Below are 26,466 nucleotides of genomic sequence, written 5' to 3' on the forward strand. Positions count from 1 at the left end.
ATCACTTGTGTTGTGACAAGGTAGGGTTGGTATACAGAAGATAGCCCTATTTGGTAAAATACCATATTATGGCAAGAACAGCTAAAATAAGCAAAGAGAAACGACAGTCCATCATTACTTTAATAAGACATGGTCAGTCAATACGGAAAATTTCAAGAACTTTGAAAGCTTATTCAAGTGCAGTCACAAAAACCATCAAGCGCTATGATGAAACTGTCTCTCATGAGGACCGCCACAGGAGTCCGCTACAGGAATCAGCTACAGGACCGCTACATGAATCAGGCCTTCATGGTCGAATTGCTGCAAAGAAACCACTACTAAAGGACACCGATAAGAAAAAGAGACTTGCTTGGGCCAAGAAACACGAGCAATGGACATTAGACCGGTGGAAGTCTGTCCTTTGGCCTGATGAGTCCAAATTTGAGATTTTTGGTTCCAACTGTCGTGTCTTTGTGAGACGCAGAGTAGGTGAACGGATGATCTCCGCATGTGTGTTTCCCACTGTGAAGCACGGAGGTGGTGGTGTGGGGGTGTTTTGCTGGTGACACTGTCTGTGATTTATTTAGAATTCAAGGCACACTTATCCAGCATGGCTACCACAGCATTCTGCAGTGATACGCCATCTCATCTGGTTTGCACTTAGTGGGACTATCATTTGTTTTTCAACAGGACAATGACCCAAAACACACCTCCAGGCTGTGTAAGGGCTATTTGACCATGAAGAAGAGTGATAGAGTGCTGCATCAGACGACCCGGGCTGTGGGAACTCCTTCAAGACTGTTGGAAAAGCATTCCAGGTGACTACCTCATGAAGCTGGTTGAGAGAAGTGTGCAAAAGTGTCAAGGCAAAGAGTGGCTACTTTGAAGAATCTCAAATATAAAGTATATTTTGATTTGTTTAACACTTTTTTAGTTACATCATGATTCCGTATGTTATTTCATCAGCTTCTTGATATGCCACACCTGTCAGGTGGAATAATTATCTTGTCAAAAGAGAAATGTTCACTAACAGGGATGTAAACTTTGAGATAAGAATTTTGTAGGTATGGAATATTCCTGGGGTCTTTTATTTCAGCTCATGAAACATGGGACCAACACTTTACATGTTGCATTTATATTTTTGTTCAGTGTGTGTGTACACACACACACACACACACACACAGTGTATTTGGAAAGTATTGACTTTTTCCACATTTTGATACAGCCTTATTCTGAAATTGATTTAAAAAATACTCAATCGACACACAATACCCCGTAATGACAAAGCGAAAAAACATAAATACCATATTTACATAAGTATTCAGACCCTTTGCTATGATCCTGTTTCCATTGATCATCCTTGAGATGTTTCTACAACTTGGAGTCCACCTGTGGTAAATTCAACTGACTGGACATGATTTGGAAAGGCACACACCTGTCTATATAAGGTCCCACAGTTGACCTCGTCAGAGCAAAAACCAAGGCATGGGGTCGAAAGAATTGTCCGTAGAGCTCTGAGACAGTATTGTGTCGAGGCACAGATCTGGGGATGGGTACCAAAAAATGTCTGCAGCATTGAAGGTCCCCAAGAACACAGTGGCCTCCATCATTCTTAAATGGAAGAAGTTTGGAACCACCAAGACTCTTCCGAGAGCTGGCCGCCCGGCCAAACTGAGCAATCAGGGAGAAGGGCCTTGGTCAGGGAGGTAACCAAGATCCCGATGGTCACTCTGACAGAGGTCCAGAGTTCCTCTGTGGAGATGGCGGTACCTTCCAGAAGGACAACCATCTCCGCAGCACTTCACCAATCAAGCCTTTATGGTAGAGTGGCCAGACGGAAGCCACTCCTCAGTAAAAGGCACATGACAGCGCACTTGGAGTTTGCTAAAAGGCACCTAAAGGACTCTCAGATCATGAAAAACAAGATTCTCTGGTCTGATGAAACCAAGATTGAACTCTTTGGCCTGAATGCTAAGCGTCACATCTGGAGGAAACCTGGCACCATCTCTACGGTGAATCATGGTGGTGGCAGCATAGTGATGTAGGGATGTTTTTCAGCGGCAGGGATTGGGAGACTAGTTAGGATTGAAGGAAAGATGAACGGAGCAAAGTACAGAGAGATCCTTGATGAAAACCTTCTCCAGAGCACTCAGGACCTGAGACTGGGGCGAAGGTTCACCTTCCAACAGGACAACGACCCTAAGTACACAGCCAAGACAATGCAGGAGTGGCTTCGGGACAAGTGTCTGAATGTCCTTGAGTGGCCCAACCAGAGCCCGGACTTGAACCCGATCTAACATCTATGGAGAGAACTGAAAATAACTGTACAGCGACGCTCCCCATCCAACCTGACCGAGTTTGAGAGGATCTGCAGAGAAGAATGGAGAAACTTCCAAATACAGGTGTGCCAAGGTTGTAGAGTCATTTCCAAGAATACTTGAGGCTGTAATCGATGCCAAAGGTGCTTCAACAAAGTACTGGGTAAAGGGTCTGAATACTTATGTATATGTGATATTTCAGTTTTCTTTTTCTTTTTTATAAATTTGCAAACATTTCAAAAAACTGTTTTTGCTTTGTTATTTATGAGGTATTGTGTTTAGATTGATGAGGGGGAAAAACAATATTCAATTTTAGAACAAGGCTGTGACGTAACATAATGTGGAAAAAGTGAAGGGGTCTGAATACTCTCTGAATGCACTGTATATTTTTTTGTATTATTTTCCCCCTAACCCTACCACCCCTCTCCTAACCCTACCACCCCTCTCCTAACACTACCACCCCTCCCCTAACCCTACCACCCCTCTCCTAACCCTACCACCCCTCTCCTAACCCTACCACCCCTCCCCTAACACTACCACCCCTCCCCTAACCCTACCACCCCTCCCCTAACCCTACCACCCCTCTCCTAACCCTACCACCCCTCTCCTAACCCTACCACCCCTCTCCTAACACTACCACCCCTCTCCTAACCCTACCACCCCTCTCCTAACCCTACCACCCCTCTCCTAACACTACCACCCCTCCCCTAACCCTACCACCCCTCTCCTAACCCTACCACCCCTCTCCTAACCCTACCACCCCTCCCCTAACCCTACCACCCCTCCCCCTACCCTACCACCCCTCTCCTAACACTACCACCCCTCTCCTAACCCTACCACCCCTCCCCTAACCCTACCACCCCTCTCATAACCCTACCACCCCTCTCCTAACACTACCCCCCCTCCCCTTACACTACCACCCCTCTCCTAACCCTACCACCCCTCTCCTAACTCTACCACCCCTCCCCTAACCCTACCACCCCTCTCATAACCCTACCACCCCTCTCCTAACACTACCCCCCCCTCCCCTTACACTACCACCCCTCTCCTAACCCTACCACCCCTCTCCTAACTCTACCACCCCTCTCCTAACCCTACCACCCCTCTCCTAACACTACCTCTCCTAACCCTACCACTCCTAACCCTACTACCCCTCTCCTAACCCTCCCACCCCTCTCCTAACCCTCCCAACCCTCTCCTAACCCTACCACCCCGCTCCTACCCCTACCACCCCTCTCCTAACACTACCCCTACCACCCCTCTCCTAACCCTACCACCCCTCTCCTAACCCTACCACCCCTCTCCTAACCCTACCACCCTCTCCTACCACCCCTCTCCTAACCCTACCACCCCTCTCCTAACCCTACCACCCCTCTCCTAACTGGAGTAAACTAATGGACAACAACACTTAGGCTTCTACTTCCAGCTTCTACTATATATATATATTTGACAGTAGTTATCTTTTGCTCATTTTTAGTTCCATCCTTCAGCTCCACTCAACCCCTCTCATCTATCTCTGAAGACCTTCCAGTCCCATCCTTCAGCTCCACTCAACCCCTCATCTATCTCTGAAGACCTTCCAGTCCCAGCCTTCAGCTCCCCTCAACCCCTCTCATCTATCTCTGAAGACCTTCCAGTCCCATCCTTCAGCTCCCCTCAACCCCTCATCTATCTCTGAAGACCTTCCAGTCCCATCCTTCAGCTCCCCTCAACCCCTCATCTATCTCTGAAGACCTTCCAGTCCCATCCTTCAGCTCCCCTCAACCCCTCATCTATCTCTGAAGACCTTCCAGTCCCATCCTTCAGCTCCCCTCAACCCCTCTCATCTATCTCTGAAGACCTTCCAGTCCCATCCTTCAGCTCCCCTCAACCCCTCATCTATCTCTGAAGACCTTCCAGTTTAGATTTCTACTGGTCATATTTTCCCACTGTGTTGTGATGTTTCACAAAAGTTCTGAACATTTCTTGTCCTCCAAGAGTTTCTGAATCTTCTCTCTCCCTCATCGGTCTTCGCTGGCTCAGTTGGTCCTCATGAGCCACTGACATATGTTCACCTGTAGAGGGCGCTGTGCTGTCACAATTCAACCCCCTTACTGTTCTAGGTACAGTTTGGTGTCGTCTTCCCCACTAAAGGTAGGGTTTAAGTGGAGTACAGGGCTGATGCTGGACATCTGTGTCTTGAACCAGGAAGGACATCTGTTCTCTGTTATTCTGAATGCTGCTGTTCTCACCTCTACTGAACACACTGGTCACATAGTTAATCATCTCTCATACAGCACATTACAGATATGAACAACTGTGTTCATCTCTCATATAGCACATTACAGATATGAACAACTGTGTTTATGTTCATCTCTCATACAGCACATTACAGATATGAACAACTGTGTTTATGTTCATCTCTCATACAGCACATTACAGGTATGAACAACTGTGTTTATGTTCATCTCTCATACAGCACATTACAGGTATGAACAACTGTGTTTATGTTCATCTCTCATACAGCACATTACAGGTATGAACAACTGTGTTTATGTTCATCTCTCATACAGCACATTACAGGTATGAACAACTGTGTTTATGTTCATCTCTCATACAGCACATTACAGGTATGAACAACTGTGTCCCCTCTCCCCCCTCTTCTCTCTCCTCCCCCTTTGCTCTCCTCCTCCCCCTTCTCTTCCCCCTCTCTGCTCTCTCTTCTCCCTCCTCCCCCTCTCACTTTTCACCCCTGTGAGCTCTGTTATTATTACGACAGTGGGGGCCCAGGATGTGTTGAAGTCAAATAAAACAAACCTAATCACACATCTATGCACCCCTATCCCCCCACACAGTCTCACTTAATCCATACTCACAGAGGGAGGAGAACGAGAGAGAGAGGGGCTCTCTTCACAAACAGACACAAACACACCCACAGAGCCCCAGGACAGCAACACAATTAGACCCAACCAAATCATGAGAAAACAAAAAGATAATTCTTTCCAATGTGCCAAATAATTAACAAAAAAACAGAGCAAACTAGAATGCTATTTGTCCCTAAACAGAGAGTACACAGTGGCAGAATACCTGACCACTGTGACTGGCCCAAACTTAAGGAAAGCTTTGACTATGTACAGACTCAGTGAGCATAGCCTTGCTATTGAGAAAGGCCACCGTAGGCAGACCTGGCTCTCAAGAGAAGACAGGCTATGTGCACACTGCCCACAAAATGAGGTGGAAACTGAGCTGCACTTCCTAACCTCCTTCCAAATGTATGACCATATTAGAGAGACATATTTCCCTCAGATTACACAGACCTACAAAGAATTAAAAAACAAATCCAATTTTGATAAACTCCCATATCTACTGGGTGAAATACCACAGTGTGCCATCACAGCAGCCCGATTTGTGACCTTTTGCCACAAGAAAAGGGCAACCAGTGAAGAACAAACACCATTGTAAATACAACCCATATTTATGCTTATTTATTTTCCCTTTTGTACTTTAACCATTTGTACATCATTACAGCACTGTATATATACACATGACATTTGTAATGTCTTTATTCTTTTGGAACTTCTGTGAGTAATGTTTATTGTTCATTTTTTTCCACTTTTGTTTATTATCTATTTCACTTGCTTTGGCAATGTTAACATATGTTTTCCATGACAATAAAGCCCCTTGAATTGAATTGAATGGAAAGGCAGACATAGAGAGAGAGGCTGACAGAGAGAGAGATAGAGGCTGACAGTGAGAGAGAGAGGGGCTGGTAGAGAGAGAGAGAGAGAGAGGCCGACGAGGTAGAGAGAGAGGCCGACAGAGGTAGAGAGGGGGAGAGAGAGAGGCTGACAGATGTAGAGAGAGAGAGACCGACAGAGGAAGAGAGAGAGAGGCCGACAGAGGTAGAGAGAGAGAGGCTGACAGAGAGAGGCTGACAGAGAGAGAGAGACTGACAGAGAGAGGTAGAGAGAGTGACAGAGAGAGGTAGAGAGAGAGACTGACAGAGAGAGAGAGAGAGAGGCTGACAGAGGTAGAGAGAGGGGCTGACAGACATGGTGGGAGGGAGAGAGAGGCTGACAGACATGGTGGGAGGGAGAGAGAGGCTGACAGACGTAGTGGGAGGGAGAGAGGCAGACAGACGTAGTGGGAGGGAGAGAGAGGCAGACAGACGTAGTGGGAGGGAGAGAGAGGCAGACAGACGTAGTGGGAGGGAGAGAGAGGCAGACAGACGTAGTGGGAGGGAGAGAGAGGGAGACAGACGTAGTGGGAGGGAGAGAGAGGGAGACAGACGTAGTGGGAGGGAGAGAGAGGCAGACAGACGTAGTGGGAGGGAGAGAGAGGGAGACAGACGTAGTGGGAGGGAGAGAGAGGGAGACAGACGTAGTGGGAGGGAGAGAGAGGCAGACAGACGTAGTGTGACGGAGAGAGAGGCAGACAGACGTAGTGTGACGGAGAGAGAGGCAGACAGACGTAGTGTGACGGAGAGAGAGGCAGACAGACGTAGTGGGAGGGAGAGAGAGGCAGACAGACGTAGTGGGAGGGAGAGAGAGGCAGACAGACGTAGTGGGAGGGAGAGGGGCAGACAGACGTAGTGGGAGGGAGAGAGAGAGAGGCAGACAGACGTAGTGGGAGGGAGAGCGAGGCAGACAGACGTAGTGGGAGGGAGAGAGAGGCAGACAGACGTAGTGGGATGGAGAGAGAGGCAGACAGACGTAGTGGGAGGGAGAGAGAGGCAGACAGACGTAGTGGGAGGGAGAGAGAGGCAGACAGACGTAGTGGGAGGGAGAGAGAGGCAGACAGACGTAGTGGGAGGGAGAGAGAGGCAGACAGACGTAGTGGGAGGGAGAGAGAGGCAGACAGACGTAGTGGGAGGGAGGGAGAGAGAGGGAGACAGACGTAGTGGGAGGGAGAGAGAGGCAGACAGACGTAGTGTGACGGAGAGAGAGGCAGACAGACGTAGTGTGACGGAGAGAGAGGCAGACAGACGTAGTGTGACGGAGAGAGAGGCAGACAGACGTAGTGGGAGGGAGAGAGAGGCAGACAGACGTAGTGGGAGGGAGAGAGAGGCAGACAGACGTAGTGGGAGGGAGAGGGGCAGACAGACGTAGTGGGAGGGAGAGAGAGAGAGGCAGACAGACGTAGTGGGAGGGAGAGCGAGGCAGACAGACGTAGTGGGAGGGAGAGAGAGGCAGACAGACGTAGTGGGATGGAGAGAGAGGCAGACAGACGTAGTGGGAGGGAGAGAGAGGCAGACAGACGTAGTGGGAGGGAGAGAGAGGCAGACAGACGTAGTGGGAGGGAGAGAGAGGCAGACAGACGTAGTGGGAGGGAGGGAGAGAGAGGCAGACAGACGTAGTGGGAGGGAGAGAGAGAGAGGCAGACAGACGTAGTGGGAGGGAGAGAGAGAGAGGCAGACAGACGTAGTGGGAGGGAGAGAGAGAGAGAGGCAGACAGACGTAGTGGGAGGGAGAGAGAGAGAGGCAGACAGACGTAGTGGGAGGGAGAGAGAGAGAGGCAGACAGACGTAGTGGGAGGGAGAGAGAGAGAGGCAGACAGACATAGTGGGAGGGAGAGAGAGAGAGGCAGACAGACGTAGTGGGAGGGAGAGAGAGAGAGGCAGACAGACGTAGTGGGAGGGAGAGAGAGAGAGGCAGACAGACGTAGTGGGAGGGAGAGAGAGAGGCAGACAGACGTAGTGGGAGGGAGAGAGAGGCAGACAGACGTAGTGGGAGAGAGAGAGAGGCAGACAGACGTAGTGGGAGAGAGAGAGAGGCAGACAGACGTAGTGGGAGAAAGAGAGAGGCAGACAGACGTAGTGGGAGGGAGAGAGAGAGAGGCAGACAGACGTAGTGGGAGGGAGAGAGAGAGAGGCAGACAGACGTAGTGGGAGGGAGAGAGAGAGAGGCAGACAGACGTAGTGGGAGAGAGAGAGAGGCAGACAGACGTAGTGGGAGGGAGAGAGAGAGGCAGACAGACGTAGTGGGAGGGAGAGAGAGAGAGGCAGACAGACGTAGTGGGAGGGAGAGAGAGAGAGGCAGACAGACGTAGTGGGAGGGAGAGAGAGAGAGGCAGACAGACATAGTGGGAGGGAGAGAGAGGCAGACAGACGTAGTGGGAGGGAGAGAGAGAGAGGCAGACAGACGTAGTGGGAGGGAGAGAGAGAGAGGCAGACAGACGTAGTGGGAGGGAGAGAGAGAGAGGCAGACAGACGTAGTGGGAGGGAGAGAGAGAGAGGCAGACAGACGTAGTGGGAGAGAGAGAGAGGCAGACAGACGTAGTGGGAGGGAGAGAGAGAGGCAGACAGACGTAGTGGGAGGGAGAGAGAGAGAGGCAGACAGACGTAGTGGGAGGGAGAGAGTAGATTAGTTTCATATTAATCTGTTCTCCCCAGTCTGTTCAGGAGGAGGACCATTGTGAGCTCTTCTTCTAATAAGGAACTATTCATGGTTCTACTTCCTGACTGCTCTGCATCAGGCTGGGATTTGGCAATGAGGAAATATGAGCAATAGTGAATCATTTGTTATGTCCTCTTACTTACAGATGTTCTCTCTCAATTCAAAGGGCTTTATTGGCGTGGGAAACATCTGTTTACAATGCCAAAGCAAGTGAAAGAGAATAAACAAAAGTGAAATAAACAAGAAATTAACAGTAAACATTAGTCACAAAAGTTTCAAAAGAATAGAGACATTTCAAATGTCATATTATTGCCATGTGCAGTGTTGTAACGATGTGCAAATAGTTCAAGTACAAAACTCTCAAATACACTCTCTCTCACACACACACCTTTTGTATCTCTCTCTTTCCCTTGTGCAAACACATGCCTGCTGTGGTGATATCTCCCAGTATCTCTCTCCCAGTATCTCTCTCCCAGTAATCTGTAACTGCCTTAGAAAGAGAACGCTAACCACTGATTATGTTCCCTGTTATCACAGTAGTAGATACACTGTGGGTTGGGTCAGTCCCCATTACTGATAAACTAAGTTCTCACACAGTGTTTTCATTGGCTCTGGGCAAACACACACACACATGGGGTGAAGGGCTAACTGTTTCCAGATGGGTCTTTCCGGTGCAGACATATATCAATAAATGGAGGGAAGAAAAGAAGTGTGGAGAGGAGAGAGAGCGATAGGGTGGTTGTGTAGTTTAGGAGAGCCCTGTCAGATGCTCTCTGGTCCGCACACTCAAAGCATTTCCTGTCTGGATTTTGGGATTAAAAGGAGACTGGGCCGAGGTTCTGTGTGTGTGGGTGGGTGGGGGACAGACTGCAGTAGTTATGTTTGGGGGGGGGGGGATGTCCAGTAGGGATGTTGATAGTGTGGGGGGGTGGGGATGTCCAGTAGGGATGTTGATAGTGTGTGTGTGGGTGGGTGGGTAGGGGGATGTCCAGTAGGGATGTTGATAGTGTGTGTGTGGGTGGGTAGGGGGATGTCCAGTAGGGATGTTGATAGTGTGTGTGTGGGTGGGTAGGGGGATGTCCAGTAGGGATGTTGATAGTGTGTGTGTGGGTGGGTAGGGGGATGTCCAGTAGGGATGTTGATAGTGTGTGTGTGGGTGGGTAGGGGGATGTCCAGTAGGGATGTTGATAGTGTGTGTGTGGGTGGGTAGGGGGATGTCCAGTAGGGATGTTGATAGTGTGTGTGTGGGTGGGTAGGGGGATGTCCAGTAGGGATGTTGATAGTGTGTGTGTGGGTGGGTAGGGGGATGTCCAGTAGGGATGTTGATAGTGTGTGTGTGGGTGGGTAGGGGGATGTCCAGTAGGGATGTTGATAGTGTGTGTGTACACTGCCAGCACTCTTACAGGAACCCTTGGACTGTTTATTCCTCAGTCTGTTGCTCTGTCTAAGTGGACAGAGGTTAGACAGAGAGAATGTTCTAGAACATAAAACTTCTTCAATATGGCTGTGCATGCTCTGCATTTATGCATGTTCAATCTGTGCTTCCTGTGGTGCTCCCTTCACCTGTATTTACTTCTCCAGGTACATCCTCCTTAACCACCGATCTAGGATCAAATTACTCTTCCCTACTCCTAACCTGAACCATTAGATACTAACCTAACCACAGATCTAGGATCAAATTACTCTTCCCTACTCCTAACCTGAACCGTTAATGGGACAAAACTAGTTAATAGTACTGGAGTAGTTCCTCCCATATCTACCTGGAAACAGGATTTCAGATCAGTATCTAGGTGATAGTACTGTAGTAGTTCCATATCAACCTGGAAACAGGATCTCAGATCAGTATCTAGGTGATAGTACTGTAGTAGTTCCTCCCATATCTACCTGGAAACAGGACCTCAGATCAGTATCTAGGTGATAGTACTGTAGTAGTTCCATAACTACCTGGAAACAGGATCTCAGATCAGTATCTAGGTGATAGTACTGTAGTAGTCCCATATCTACCTGGAAACAGGATCTCAGATCAGTATCTAGGTTATAGTACTGTAGTAGTTCCATATCTACCTGGAAACAGGATCTCAGATCAGTATCTAGGTGATAGTACTGTAGTAGTTCCTCCCATATCTACCTGGAAACAGGATCTCAGATCAGTATCTAGGTGATAGTACTGTAGTAGTTCCTCCCATATCTACCTGGAAACAGGATCTCAGATCAGTATCTAGGTGATAGTACTGTAGTAGTTCCATATCTACCTGGAAACAGGATCTCAGATCAGTATCTAGGTGATAGTACTGTAGTAGTCCCATATCTACCTGGAAACAGGATCTCAGATCAGTATCTAGGTGATAGTACTGTAGTAGTTCCTCCCATATCTACCTGGAAACAGGATCTCAGATCAGTATCTAGGTGATAGTACTGTAGTAGTTCCTCCCATATCTACCTGGAAACAGGATCTCAGATCAGTATCTAGGTGATAGTACTGTAGTAGTCCCATATCTACCTGGAAACAGGATCTCAGATCAGTATCTAGATTATAGTACTGTAGTAGTTCCATATCTACCTGGAAACAGGATCTCAGATCAGTATCTAGGTGATAGTACTGTAGTAGTTCCTCCCATATCTACCTGGAAACAGGATCTCAGATCAGTATCTAGGTGATAGTACTGTAGTAGTTCCATATCTACCTGGAAACAGGATCTCAGATCAGTATCTAGGTTATAGTACTGTAGTAGTTCCATATCTACCTGGAAACAGGATCTCAGTATGGTAGTGGGAAGGTATCAGGTAACTTGGCAGGTTGGGCACACATACACACATTCTCCTGGCAGGACAGGTAAGTTAAGGTAGAGCAGACCAGGGACCACCTGGTAGCTTTAAGGGCTCTCCACAGTGATTTTCTACGGAGCTCTGTTTGTTTCGTGTTGCAAAAATGCAGTCACACAAAAGTACGTTGAGAGCTACGCAAACGAACCCCGTAGACTGTGTAGAACCCTTTAGTGTTACATAAAGCCACACCCTCGACTGTGAGTCAGCTGTTTTACTGCATCTGCCTCCTTCATCTAGGCCAAGATCAGACACAGATCCTCCTTCATCTAGGCCAAGATCAGACACAGATCCCCTTTCAAAAGGAAAGTCACAGCCTTTGTCAAATTCACTACTGATATTTACCATGTTCTTGCAACAAAATCACTGTAATTGTAAATCCATGACTAGAGCATTGCTTTCTTTCTTTCTCCCTCTCTCCTCTTTACTCTCTCTCCCTCTCCCCGCCACAGAAACCTTTTCAGGTGTCAAATCAGTTGACTTAATCGGTTTGATTTGATCACCAAAAAGAACCCCATAGACGACTCTCTTGTAACTGATACTTGCATTGTTCTTGCAACAAAATACTACTGTAATTGTAAATTCATGAATAGAGCAATACTTTTTCTCTCACCTTTCTCTCCCTCTCTCTCTCTATCTATCCCTCAAAAGAAACAGCCACGGACCGATGACGAGCGTCAATGGGTGTAAGTTGATATCAAGAAACTCCGATATCAGAAAACACCCCCTTTTCCGGAAAGTACCCGTTTGACTCCGCCCATTCTACGTCATGACAAGAAACCTTTTCAGGTATCAAATCAGTTTTTATTTGATTGTCAAACAATCAAGGATGTATATCAACACTAGATTGAATATACTATGTATTGGGCATTGAGAGGCTTTGAAGCCACCGGTCGGCCATATTGGTACTCCCCAGTAGCAGTCATCCATAGGAATTAATGGAAATATACAGTATTTCAATTAAATGTTTCAAGGACAAAATTACATGTATTTTTTTTGGCGTGGGGACAGTAGCATTAGTAATCTCCCCAAAATTATACTTGAAGGAAAATGTTTTTATATATTTATTTTTTATGTTTAGCTCACGTGTAAAGTATGCATTGTGGTGTCAGTAATACAATAAAAATGGCGTTAACGAATGTTGACATGAATAAATGGATTTCTATAGCTTCCAGAATATGTTTTCCATCGGTAGGGGAGTGACAAGATGGAGGCGCGGCGGCTTCAACACAGCGCCCCGTATGCGTTATCTAGTGTATTTATATAAATAATTGAACAGAACCACGCGGACGACTTTCTCTCTCTCTTTTTTTAACGCGGTTTCCCCAATCATTCTTCAGAAGTTGGATCAAAACCTTTTTCCCGTAAGGCGGATTTCAGTCAGTCTATTTATTGAAGTTGTGAAAACTCAGCTAGTTGCCGTCAGATCGTGAACTTGGTTCGCGTCTTGCCGCTTGCACTCGGTTCGGGGTTTCGGGAGAGAACTAGGATGTCTGCGGTGAAAGCGCTGCAACAGTGGTGTAAGATCCAGGTTCAGGGTTACAGAGATGTCACTATCACCAATATGACAACTTCTTTCAGGGACGGGATGGCTTTCTGCGCCCTCATTCACCGAAACAGACCCGACCTCATGTAAGTAGAGGGCAGTATCGATAGAACTACTTCGAGAGTTGCGAAATTCTATGAGGAAGTTAATAAACTCGACAGTTTAAACAGAATGAGTCTTGATTTTTGTCTTAGTTCCTATGGTGACAGCGTAACCTGTATTTATTGCAACAAAGTAGCCCTTGTATGCAACACGAAATAAATATTATGTTAGTTTCCTTTCATTGCCTGGAGGTAGTTCCCTGAAAGTATCAGTAGCCTAACAACATGGACATGAAAACCCTACAACTCTTGCCAACTCAACGTGGCAGTAAACATTTGTGCTTCCTTCCGATTTGTAAACGAATCCTCAAATAAAAAACGGAATTTGACACGATTTCTGAATATAACAATATCTGTATATCAGTGATAAAGCCTAGTCTTTTGTCAAATCTTTCTTTAAAGACACAGTAGCTTATAGGTTTACAGTAAACAGTTGATGAGAGGGTAACCGTCTAAACATAACATTGACTATTTGAGATAATCAGTAGCCTAAGAAGTCTACTGTTTGAATGACAAGGCGTCTTTTCCACATGTTTCACTCAAAGGAGAACTCAGTCTAAAGACCCAAATATATATTTTTTATAGAATCAGTGGAAAACTGGTGTGTGAGACTGACTCTGAGTTGCATTTTGACATTTTAATAATAGCAAAGTGAATCACTGGTCATAAGATGGAGTGACATCATTGATGCTGTCGTTATGATTGTGTGGTTGTCAAGTGAAGACGTTTTTGAATGATTCTGCAAAGGAGTCAGAGCAAATGGAATGGCATCCAATGTGTTTGCCGTATTTTGATACCACTCCACTGATTTCACTACAGCCATTACCACGAGCCTGTTCTCCCCAATTATGGTGCCACCAACCTCCTGTGGACTAGATTGAGATCCAGGGAATAATGGCAGGTAGCTTGTGTCAGTGGGGTGTGAGATCCAGGGAATAATGACAGGTTGCTTGCGTCAGTGCGGTGTGAGATCCAGGGAATAATGACAGGTAGCTTGCTTCAGTGGGGTGTGAGATCCAGGGAATAATGGCAGGTAGCTTGCGTCAGTGGGGTGTGAGATCCAGGGAATAATGACAGGTAGCTTGCTTCAGTGGGGTGTGAGATCCAGGGAATAATGGCAGGTAGCTTGCTTCAGTGGGGTGTGAGATCCAGGGAATAATGGCAGGTAGCTTGCGTCAGTGGGGTGTGAGATCCAGGGAATAATGGCAGGTAGCTTGCGTCAGTGGGGTGTGAGATCCAGGGAATAATGGCAGGTAGCTTGCGTCAGTGGGGTGTGAGATCCAGGGAATAATGGCAGGTAGCTTGCGTCAGTGGGGTGTGAGATCCAGGGAATAATGGCAGGTAGATTGCGTCAGTGGGGTGTGAGATCCAGGGAATAATGGCAGGTAGCTTGCGTCAGTGGGGTGTGAGATCCAGGGAATAATGGCAGGTAGATTGCGTCAGTGGGGTGTGAGATCCAGGGAATAATGGCAGGTAGCTTGCGTCAGTGGGGTGTGAGATCCAGGGAATAATGGCAGGTAGCTTGCGTCAGTGGGGTGTGAGATCCAGGGAATAATGGCAGGTAGCTTGCGTCAGTGGGGTGTGAGATCCAGGGAATAATGGCAGGTAGCTTGCTTCAGTGGGGTGTGAGATCCAGGGAATAATGACAGGTAGCTTGCTTCAGTGGGGTGTGAGATCCAGGGAATAATGACAGGTAGCTTGCTTCAGTGGGGTGTGAGATCCAGGGAATAATGGCAGGTAGCTTGCGTCAGTGGGGTGTGAGATCCAGGGAATAATGGCAGGTAGCTTGCGTCAGTGGGGTGTGAGATCCAGGGAATAATGACAGGTAGCTTGCTTCAGTGGGGTGTGAGATCCAGGGAATAATGGCAGGTAGCTTGCGTCAGTGGGGTGTGAGATCCAGGGAATAATGGCAGGTAGCTTGCGTCAGTGGGGTGTGAGATCCAGGGAATAATGGCAGGTAGCTTGCGTCAGTGGGGTGTGAGATCCAGGGAATAATGGCAGGTAGCTTGCGTCAGTGGGGTGTGAGATCCAGGGAATAATGGCAGGTAGCTTGCGTCAGTGGGGTGTGAGATCCAGGGAATAATGGCAGGTACCTTGCGTCAGTGGGGTGTGAGATCCAGGGAATAATGGCAGGTACCTTGCGTCAGTGGGGTGTGAGATCCAGGGAATAATGGCAGGTAGCTTGTGTCAGTGGGGTGTGAGATCCAGGGAATAATGACAGGTAGCTTGTGTCAGTGGTGTTATTGATGTGTCATGTCATCAACCAAATCTGTGCTTCTTCTCCTCAGTGACTTTGATTCCCTGAAGAAGGAGAATGTCTATGACAACAACCACCTGGTAAGTTACCGATAAACACACACATACGTGTGATAGCGGGATGGCTCGGGTGGTTGATGTCCTTGAGGTTTGTTTTGGCCTTCCTGTGACATCGGATGCTATATGTGTCGTCGTCCCCCCGTGATGCATTGGGCAGACCGCACCACCCTCTGGAGAGGCCTGCGGTTGCGAGCTATGCAGTTGCCGTACCAGGCGATGATTCAGCCTGACAGGATGCTCTCAATTGTGCATCTGTAAAAGTTTGAGGGTTTTAGGTGCCAAGACAAATTTCTTCAGCCATAGACTGCTATAGATTATACAGCCAGCTGAGTCTCACTACTCTTCACCATAGACTACTATAGATTATACAGCCATCTGAGTCTCACTACTCCACACCATAGACTACTATAGATTATACAGCCAACTGAGTCTCACTACTCCACACCATAGACTACTATAGATTATACAGCCATCTGAGTCTCACTACTCCACACCATAGACTACTATAGATTATACAGCCAGCTGAGTCTCACCATAGACTACTATAGATTATACAGTCAGCTAAATCTCACTACTCTTCACCATAGACTACTATAGATTATACAGCCAGCTGACTGTCACTCCAGACCATAAACTCCAGAAAACTGACCACCATTTTAGCACCAATTCATTATATAGAGTGATATATCTAGGCCTAACACTCTACCACTATACTTCTGACATAGAACTATAGTAACATTCTACCACTATACTTCTGACATAGAACTACAGTAACATTCTACCACTATACTTCTGACATAGAACTACAGTAACATTCTACCACTATACTTCTGACATAGAACTATAGTAACATTCTACCACTATACTTCTGACATAGAACTACAGTAACATTCTAGCCTCTGAATTATTCTGACATAGAACTACAGTAACATTCTAGCCTCTGAATTATTCTGACATAGAACTACAGTAACATTCTAGCCTCTGAATTATTCTGACATAGAACAACAGTAACATTCTAGCCTCTGAATTATTCTGACATAGAACTACAGTAACATTCTAGCCTCATGGAAAATATTAGTGTTATTTCGAACAACCAACGAGGAACTCTGCCGTAAACCAGGTGCATATTGAACGTTGAGATTACCAGAGGCCAGTTCTCTATGCCAATGACAAGGAGTGGAATGTTAGCTACAGAGCTACACTACCCACAGCTCTGTGTCATGCAGGCCAGTTATTAATGATTAATGTAGTTGCCATAGTTACATGTCCTCTGAAAGCATAACAGGGCCATACCAACAGTTGGAAATTTGTGGGAATTTCTCCCGTTAGATTCCACACATACATTTTCACTTTTGTTTTGGAATGATCCTGTTCCCCCCTTTCCTCAGGGCAGGGAGAGAGAAGGGAGAGGTTAGCCTGGAGGTTTCCTCAGGGCAGGGAGAGGTTAGCCTGGAGGTTTCCTCAGGGCAGGGGGAGGTTAGCCTGGAGGTTTCCTCAGGGCAGGGGGAGGTTAGCCTGGAGGTTTCCTCAGGGCAGGGGGAGGTTAGCCTGGAGGTTTCCTCAGGGCAGGGGGAGGTTAGCCTGGAGGTTTCCTCAGGGCAGGGGGAGGTTAGCCTGGAGGTTTCCTCAGGGCAGGGGGAGGTTAGCCTGGAGGTTTCCTCAGGGCAGGGGGAGGATAGCCTGGAGGTTTCCTCAGGGCAGGGGGAGGTTAGCCTGGAGGTTTCCTCAGGGCAGGGAGAGGTTAGCCTGGAGGTTTCTTCAGGGCAGGGAGAGAGAAGGGAGAGGATAGCCCGGAGGTTTCCTCAGGGCAGGGAGAGAGAAGGGAGAGGTTAGCCCGGAGGATTCCTCAGGGCAGGGAGAGAGAAGGGAGAGTTAGCCTGGAGGTTTTCCTCGGGGCAGGGAGAGGTTAGCCCGGAGGTTTCCTCAGGGCAGGGAGAGAGAAGGGAGAGGTTAGCCCGGAGGTTTCCTCAGGGCAGGGAGAGAGAAGGGAGAGGTTAGCCCGGAGGTTTCCTCAGGGCAGGGAGAGGTTAGCCCGGAGGTTTCCTCAGGGCAGGGAGAGGTTAGCCCGGAGGTTTCCTCAGGGCAGGGAGAGGTTAGCCCGGAGGTTTCCTCAGGGCAGGGAGAGGTTAGCCCGGAGGTTTCCTCAGGGCAGGGAGAGGTTAGCCCGGAGGTTTCCTCAGGGCAGGGAGAGGTTAGCCCGGAGGTTTCCTCAGGGCAGGGAGAGGTTAGCCCGGAGGTTTCCTCAGGGCAGGGAGAGGTTAGCCCGGAGGTTTCCTCAGGGCAGGGAGAGGTTAGCCCGGAGGTTTCCTCAGGGCAGGGAGAGGTTAGCCCGGAGGTTTCCTCAGGGCAGGGAGAGGTTAGCCCGGAGGTTTCCTCAGGGCAGGGAGAGGTTAGCCCGGAGGTTTCCTCAGGGCAGGGAGAGGTTAGCCCGGAGGTTTCCTCAGGGCAGGGAGAGGTTAGCCCGGAGGTTTCCTCAGGGCAGGGAGAGATTAGCCCGGAGGTTTCCTCAGGGCAGGGAGAGGTTAGCCCGGAGGTTTCCTCAGGGCATGGAGAGAGAAGGGAGAGGTTAGCCTGGAGGTTTCCTCAGGGCAGGGAGAGAGAAGGGAGAGGTTAGCCCGGAGGTTTCAACTGTGTGTGTGTGTGTCATGGCTGGCCTGCCTTCAGAAGTGAAAGTTGGATCATAGTAATGTAAACAGCTTTTTATAGCTGTAGTGATGAACTGATAAGTCAGCCGGTTTCAGACATAGACATGTTGTTTATCAAATCATGTTGTCACGGGTCACAGCTCAAATGGCACCCTATTCCCTAAATAGTGCACTACTTTTCACCAGGGTCCACAGGGCTTGGGTCAAATGTAGTGGACTTTATAGGGAACAGGGCCCTACTTGGAATGCTGTTATGGAGTAGCTCTTCTGTCCTTCCCTTCTGCTTCCATGGAGTTGGTGTTCCAGGAACTGGTGTGGATGAGGGGAGCATGTCCTGCTGCAGACAGCACACACACACACACACACACACACACACACACACACACACACACACACACACACACACACACACACACACACACACTTTGACTGTTGAAACCCCCGGGCTTTCCATTCTTTCTCCTAGTCATCAGGAAGCCAGGAACATTTCTGACTTGAAAGTGAGGAATCTAACAGGAGAAATTCCCAAGAACTCCAGACTGTTGATGGTCCTGCAATGGTTTCCTGAATCACTGCTGTGATCTATCCTGTCCTGTTTTTACATGTCTGTTTCTCTTTCCTGAATCACTGCTGTGATCTATCCTGTCCTGTTTTTACATGTGTGTTTCTCTTTCCTGAATCATTGCTGTTATCTATCCTGTCTTGTCTGTTTTCTTCTCATACTTTATTTGTTCTGGTGTAAAAACGCAGCTGTAGAACCAGGCCAGCCAGCCTGCCAGGCCAGCTACTTCAGTTGCTTGGGCTGTATTCACACACACACACAGTCCATTACAACACTAAGACCTACATAGCAGCTACTGTAAACAAGGAGTTAACCCACATTCTGCCTTGCAAATTCAGAAATTAGTGGACAGGGATTTCTCAAACACAGAAATGGTAACAAAGACATCTCTCTTTCTCACACACAAAGTCACTTTACCAGTTATTTCAGTCATGTGTGGTGTGGGAGTGTTGGAATGAGAACAGCGCTTTGTCTCTGAGTCTCCTCCTCTATAGACCAATGGGAGTGTTGGAATGAGAACAATACTTTGTCTCTGAGTCTCTGCCTCTATAGACCAGTCCCTGAGTCAGCAGATCTCCATATCTACAGTGTGTCAATCTTGATAACAATATCTAAATCACATGTTATTGGTCACATGCTTGGTAAACAACAGGTGTAGACTAACAGCTGATTGGTCCTTCCCAACAAGGGAGAGAGAAAGAACATAGACAAGTAGTACAACAGTAATCACACGTCAATAAACACACAACGAGTAACGATAACTTGGCTATATACACACTGAGTAACAATAACTTGGCTCTATACACAATGAGTAACGATAACTTGGCTCTATACACACTGAGTAACGATAACTTGGCTATATATACACTGAGTAACGATAACTTGGCTAAATACACACAATGAGTAACGATAACTTGGCTATATACACACTGAGTAACAATAACTTGGCTCTATACACAATGAGTAACGATAACTTGGCTCTATACACAATGAGTAACGATAACTTGGCTCTATACACACTGAGTAACGATAACTTGGCTATATATACACTGAGTAACGATAACTTGGCTCTATACACAATGAGTAACGATAACTTGGCTCTATACACACTGAGTAACGATAACTTGGCTCTATACACAATGAGTAACGATAACTTGGCTAAATACACACAATGAGTAACGATAACTTGGCTATATACACACCGAGTAATGATAACTTGGCTATATACACACACCGAGTAACGATAACTTGGCTATATACACAATAAGTAACGATAACTTGGCTATATACACACTGAGTAACGATAACTTGGCTCTATACACAATGAGTAACGATAACTTGGCTCTATACACAATGAGTAACGATAACTTGGCTCTATACACAATGAGTAACGATAACTTGGCTCTATACACAATGAGTAACGATAACTTGGCTATATACACACCGAGTAACGATAACTTGGCTATATACACACACCGAGTAACGATAACTTGGCTATATACACACACCGAGTAACGATAACTTGGCTCTATACACAATGAGTAACGATAACTTGGCTCTATACACAATGAGTAACGATAACTTGGCTATATACACACTGAGTAACGATAACTTGGCTCTATACACAATGAGTAACGATAACTTGGCTCTATATACACTGAGTAACGATAACTTGGCTCTATACACACTGAGTAACGATAACTTGGCTATATACACACAATGAGTAACGATAACTTGGCTATATACACACAATGAGTAACGATAACTTGGCTATATACACACACTGAGTAACGATAACTTGGCTATATACACACACCGAGTAACGATAACTTGGCTATATACACACCGAGTAACAATAACTTGGCTATATAGACAGGGTACCAGTACTGAGTCAATGTGCAGGGGTACGAGGTAATAACTTGGCTATATAGACGGGGTACCAGTACTGAGTCAATGTGCAGGGGTACGAGGTAATAACTTGACTATATAGACGGGGTACCAGTACTGAGTCAATGTGCAGGGGTACGAGGTAATAACTTGGCTATATAGACGGGGTACCAGTACTGAGTCAATATGCAGGGGTACGAGGTAATAACTTGGCTATATAGACGGGGTAACAGTACTGAGTCAATGTGCAGGGGTACGAGGTAATAACTTGGCTATATAGACAGGGTACCAGTACTGAGTCAATGTGCAGGGATACGAGGTAATAACTTGGCTATATAGACGGGGTAACAGTACTGAGTCAATGTGCAGGGGTACGAGGTAATAACTTGGCTATATAGACAGGGTACCAGTACTGAGTCAATGTGCAGGGGTACGAGGTAATAACTTGGCTATATAGACAGGGTACCAGTACTGAGTCAATGTGCAGGGGTACGAGGTAATAACTTGGCTATATAGACAGGGTACCAGTACTGAGTCAATGTGCAGGGGTACAAGGTAATGGAGATCCTATGTAGATAGTCTGGTTAACTATTTAGCAGTCTTATGGCTTGGGGGTAGAAGCTGGTCAGGGTCCTGTTGGTTCCAGACTTGGTACATCGGTACCGCTTGCCGTGCGGTAGCATAGAATGAGAACAGTCTATGACTTGGGAGGCTTTAGTCTGACAATTTTTACGGCCTTCCTCTGACACCGCCTGGTATAGAGGTCCTGGATGGCAGGAAGCTCGGCCCCAGTGATGTACTGGGCCGTACACACTACCCTCTGTAGTGCCTTGTGGACGGATGCCAAGCAGTTGGCAGCGCGGCAAGATGCTCTCAGCGGTGCAGCTGTAGAACTTTTTGAGGATCTGAGGACCCCTGCCAAATCTTTTCAGCCTGCTGAGGGGGAAGAGACGTTGTCGTGCCTTCTTGTTCTGTGCTCCCAGGCATTCCAACCTTCTTGATATCTCTTTGTTCCCAGGTGTACAGCCTTCTATATATCTGTGTGTTCCAGCCTTCTATATATCTGTGTGTTCCAGCCTTCTATATATCTGTGTGTTCCAGCCTTCTATATATCTGTGTGTTCCAGCCTTCTATATATCTGTGTGTTCCAGCCTTCTATATATCTGTGTGTATATATCTGTGTGTATACATCTGTGTGTTCCAGCCTTCTATACATCTGTGTGTTCCAGCCTTCTATACATCTGTGTGTTCCAGCCTTCTATACATCTGTGTGTTCCAGCCTTCTATACATCTGTGTGTTCCCAGGCGTTCCGGGTAGCGGAGGATGAGTTGGGGATCCCAGCTCTGTTAGATGCTGAGGACATGGTGGCCCTGAAGATACCAGACAGACTCAGTATTCTGACATATGTCTCACAATACTACAACTACTTCCATGGCAAATCACCTAGTGAGTAGTACACATACACACATACATATTGAGTAAACATGTGCAAGCATACATATGACACGCTGCCCACACGCTGCCCACACGCTGCCCACACGCTGCCCACACGCTGCCCACACGCCGCCCACACGCCGCCCACACGCCGCCCACACGCTGCCCACACGATACTCACATGCTGCCAACACGCTTCCCACATGATACTCACACGCTGCCAATATGCTGCCCACATGATACTCATATGCTGCCCACATGCTGCCCACGTGATACCCACACACTGCCCACATGATACCCACACGCTGCCCACACGGTACCCACACGGTACCCACACGCTGCCCACACGCTGCCCACACGCTGCCCACACGCTGCCCACACGCTGCCCACACGCTGCCCACACGCTGCCCACATGCTGCCCACCTCACATGCTGCCAACACGCTGCCCACATGATACTCACATGCTGCCAACACGCTGCCCACATGATACTCACATGCTGCCAACACGCTGCCCACATGATACCCACACGCTGCCCACATGATACCCACACGCTGCCCACATGATACCCACACGCTGCCCACATGATGCCCACATGATGCCCACATGATACCCACATGATGCCCACATGATACCCACACGCTGCCCACACGCTGCCCACACGCTGCCCACACGATAGTCACACGCTGCCCACACGATAGTCACACGCTGCCCACACGATAGTCACACGCTGCCCATACGATAGTCACACGCTGCCCACACGATAGTCACACGCTGCCCACACGATAGTCACACGCTGCCCACACGCTGCCCACACGATACTCACAAGCTGCCAACACGCTGCCCACACGATACTCACAAGCTGCCAACACGCTGCCCACACGACGCTGCCCACACGACGCTGCCCACACGACGCTGCCCACACGACGCTGCCCACACGACGCTGCCCACACGACGCTGCCCACACGACGCTGCCCACACGACGCTGCCCACACGACGCTGCCCACACGACGCTGCCCACACGACGCTGCCCACACGATGCTGCCCACACGCTGCCCACATGATACTCACACGCTGCCCACATGATACTCACATGCTGCCAACACGCTGCCCACATGATACCCACACGCTGCCCACATGATACCCACACGCTGCCCACATGATACCCACACGCTGCCCACATGATACCCACACGCTGCCCACATGATACCCACACGCTGCCCACATGATACCCACACGCTGCCCACACGCTGCCCACACGCTGCCCACACGATAGTCACACGCTGCCCACACGATAGTCACACGCTGCCCACACGATAGTCACACGCTGCCCACACGATAGTCACACGCTGCCCACACGATACTCACAAGCTGCCAACACGCTGCCCACACGATACTCACAAGCTGCCAACACGCTGCCCACTCGATGCTGCCCACTCGATGCTGCCCACTCGATGCTGCCCACTCGATGCTGCCCACTCGCTGCTGCCCACACGCTGCTGCCCACACGCTGCTGCCCACACGCTGCTGCCCACACGATGCTGCCCACACGATACTCACACGCTGCCCACACGATACTCACATGATGCTCACATGCTGCCAACACGCTGCCCACACGATACCCACATGCTGCTCACGCGATATGGGCACACACATACTGTGATGAACTTTGTGATCAAGTAGTGTGTGTGTGTGTGTAGTTGGCGGCATGGCGGGGATAAAGCGTCCAGCGGAGGCATCCACAGAAGAGGGGCCTTCTGGTAAAAAGAACCAAGCAGTTGTTTCCAAGGTCTTCCCCGCCTCTCCCCCCTCTAAATCTGCTACTGAGAACCGCCCTCCCCCCTCCTCCTCACCCAAAGCCTCAACCAGACCAGACAGGGCAGCACAGGTAAGGATCTCCTTTAAATACTCTTCTCCAGGGTTGGCCAACCCTGTTCCTGGAGAGATGCCCTCCTGTGGGTTTTCACTCCGCCCCAGTCCTAACTAGCCTGATTGGTCTTATTAACAAGCTAATTATTATTACTAGTTGTTGATGGATATTGATGTTGTAGTGCATTGTTGAAGGGTTATTAGCAAAGCAAGCGTTTCACTGTACCTTGTGCACGTGACCAATACACTTTGATTTGATTGTATTGTCAGTCTGTCAGATAGTCCAGTGAGTGTCGTTGAGACTGGTAGGCAATGAACAGGTGCTTTGTCAAAGCCTATGTCAGATATTTAACTCCATATAACGAGTTGAGGAATACAATAAGATTCTCCTCTTTTCTAGTGTAGGTTTGTAATTCAATTTTTTTTGTTTTCGGTCTTGTTTCTAGCGATTTGAAATAAAAAATAATCATTGTTTCACGGACCCACTGTAGTCCCTCCAATAACCCCTAGGTTACTAGGTTAAATACTGTCTGTTGTAACTAACAGAAGGCTAATCTGTCCCCCCCCCCCCAGAAGGATGTGTTGTCGGAGCGCTCCAATAAGACGGGGACTCTGAGCAGTAAGTGTTCCGTGTGTAATAAACACGTTCATCTGGTCCAGAGACACCTAGTGGATGGGAGGCTGTATCACAGGAGCTGTGCCAGGTAAGACTTCACCTTAATGACTCAACCATGTGTTAGTATACCAGTCACCTATTGAAAGGGTTAACTCTATGGAGCTGTACCATGTGTTAGTATACCAGTCACCTATTGAAAGGGTTAACTCTATGGAGCTGTACCATGTGTTATTATACCAGTCACCTATTGAAAGGGTTAACTCTATGGAGCTGTACCATGTGTTATTATACCAGTCACCTATTGAAAGGGTTAACTCTATGGAGCTGTACCATGTGTTAGTATACCAGTCACCTATTGAAAGGGTTAACTACAGTTGAAGTCGGGAAGTTTACATAAACTTAGGTTGGAGTCATTAACTCGTTTTTCAACCACTCCACAAATGTATTGTTAACAAACTATAGTTTTGGCAAGTCGGTTAGGACATCTACTTTGTGCACGACACATCATTTTTCCAACAATTGTTTAGACAGATTATTTCACTTATAATTCACTGTATCACAATTCCAGTGGGTCAGAAGTTTACATGCACTAAGTTGACTGTGACTTTAAACGGCTTGGAAAATTCCAGAAAATGATGTCATGGCTTTAGAAGCTTCTGATAGGCTGTGTACCTGTGGATGTATTTCAAGGCCTACCTTCAAACTCGGTGCCTCTTTGCTTAACATTATAGGAAAATCTAAAATCAGCCAATACCTCAGAAAAAAAATTGTAGACCTCCACAAATCTGGTTATCCTTGGGAGCAATTTCCAAACACCTGAAGGTACCACGTTCATCTGTACAAACAATAGTACGTAAGTATAAACACCATGGGACGACGCAGCCGTCATACCGCTCAGGAAGGAGATGAGTTCTGTCTCCTAGAGATGAACGTACTTTGGTGCGAAAAGTGCAAATCAATCCCAGAACAACAGCAAAGGACCTTGTGAAGATGCTGGAGGAAACGGGTACAAAAGTATCTATATCCACAGTAAAACGAGTCCTATATCGACATAACCTGAAAGGCTACTCAGCAAGGAAAAAGCCACTGCTCCAAAACCGCCATAGAAAAGCCAGACTACGGTTTGCAACTGCACATGGGGACAAAGATCGTACTTTTTGGAGAAATGTCCTCTGGTCTGATGAAACAAAAATAGAACTGTTTGGCCATAATGACCATCATTATGTTTGGAGGAAAAAGGGGGAGGCTTGCAAGCCGAAGAACACCATCCCAACCGTGAAGCACGGGGGTGGCAGCATCATGTTGTGGGGGTGCTTTGCTGCAGGAGGGACTGGTGCACTTCACAAAGTAGATGGCATCATGAGGCAGGAAAATTATGTGGCTATATTGAAGCAACATCTCAAGACATCAGTCAGGAAGTTAAAGCTTGGTCGCAAATGGGTCTTCCAAATGGACAATGACCCCAAGCATACATCCAAAGTTGTGGCAAAATGGCTTAAGGACAACAAAGTCAAGGTATTGGAGTGGCTATCACAAAGCCCTGACCTCAATCCTATAGAACATTTGTGGGCAGAACTGAAAAAGCATGTGCGAGCAAGGAGGCCTACAAACCTGACTCAGTTACACCAGCTCTGTCCGGAGGAATGGGCCAAAATTCACCCAACTTATTGTGGGAAGCTTGTGGAAGGCTACCCAAAATGTTTGACCCAAGTTCAACAATTTAAAGGCAAATCTACCAAATACTAATTGAGTGTATGTAAACTTCCGATTTCAACTGTATATGGAGCTGTACCATGTGTTATTATACCAGTCACCTATTGAAAGGGTTAACTATATGGAGCTGTACCATGGTAGACAGCTGTACTTCACACTACGTTCATTACTGTAACATGTATCAGTCTATACACGGACAGGTGGAGACAGAGATTTGGTTGGTTGACAGATGTGCAGACAGCCAGACACAATATTGTTTCTACCACTGGTCTTCTGTGTTCTCC

At 47.6% G+C, this 26,466-nt stretch overlaps 1 protein-coding gene across 5 annotated transcripts in view; it reads left to right on the forward strand.

The window, feature by feature from the left end:
- Positions 1 to 12,744: 12,744 nt before the first annotated feature.
- The window catches only part of micall2b (mical-like 2b), a 36,586-nt gene continuing 22,864 nt past the window's right edge, over positions 12,745 to 26,466 (forward strand). For 3 of the 5 annotated variants that reach the window (XR_014382167.1, XR_014382168.1, XM_045710586.2), the window contains exons 1-5: positions 12,746 to 13,126; positions 15,430 to 15,478; positions 21,857 to 21,998; positions 23,685 to 23,872; positions 24,427 to 24,557. Coding sequence is in view for 3 of the 5 variants with exons in the window: in XM_045710586.2 (XP_045566542.1) it covers positions 12,984 to 13,126; positions 15,430 to 15,478; positions 21,857 to 21,998; positions 23,685 to 23,872; positions 24,427 to 24,557 (653 nt within the window). In the remaining 2 variants the exon portion in view is untranslated. Of the gene's footprint in view, positions 13,127 to 15,429; positions 15,479 to 21,856; positions 21,999 to 23,684; positions 23,873 to 24,426; positions 24,558 to 26,466 lie in introns of all 5 variants that reach the window. The other 2 variants (XM_082967483.1, XM_082967487.1) reach the window with 2 other exon arrangements.

The sequence above is a fragment of the Salmo salar genome, chromosome 02 (genome assembly GCF_965601325.2).
Source record: "Salmo salar chromosome 02, fSalSal1, whole genome shotgun sequence".
Lineage (NCBI taxonomy): Eukaryota > Metazoa > Chordata > Actinopteri > Salmoniformes > Salmonidae > Salmo > Salmo salar.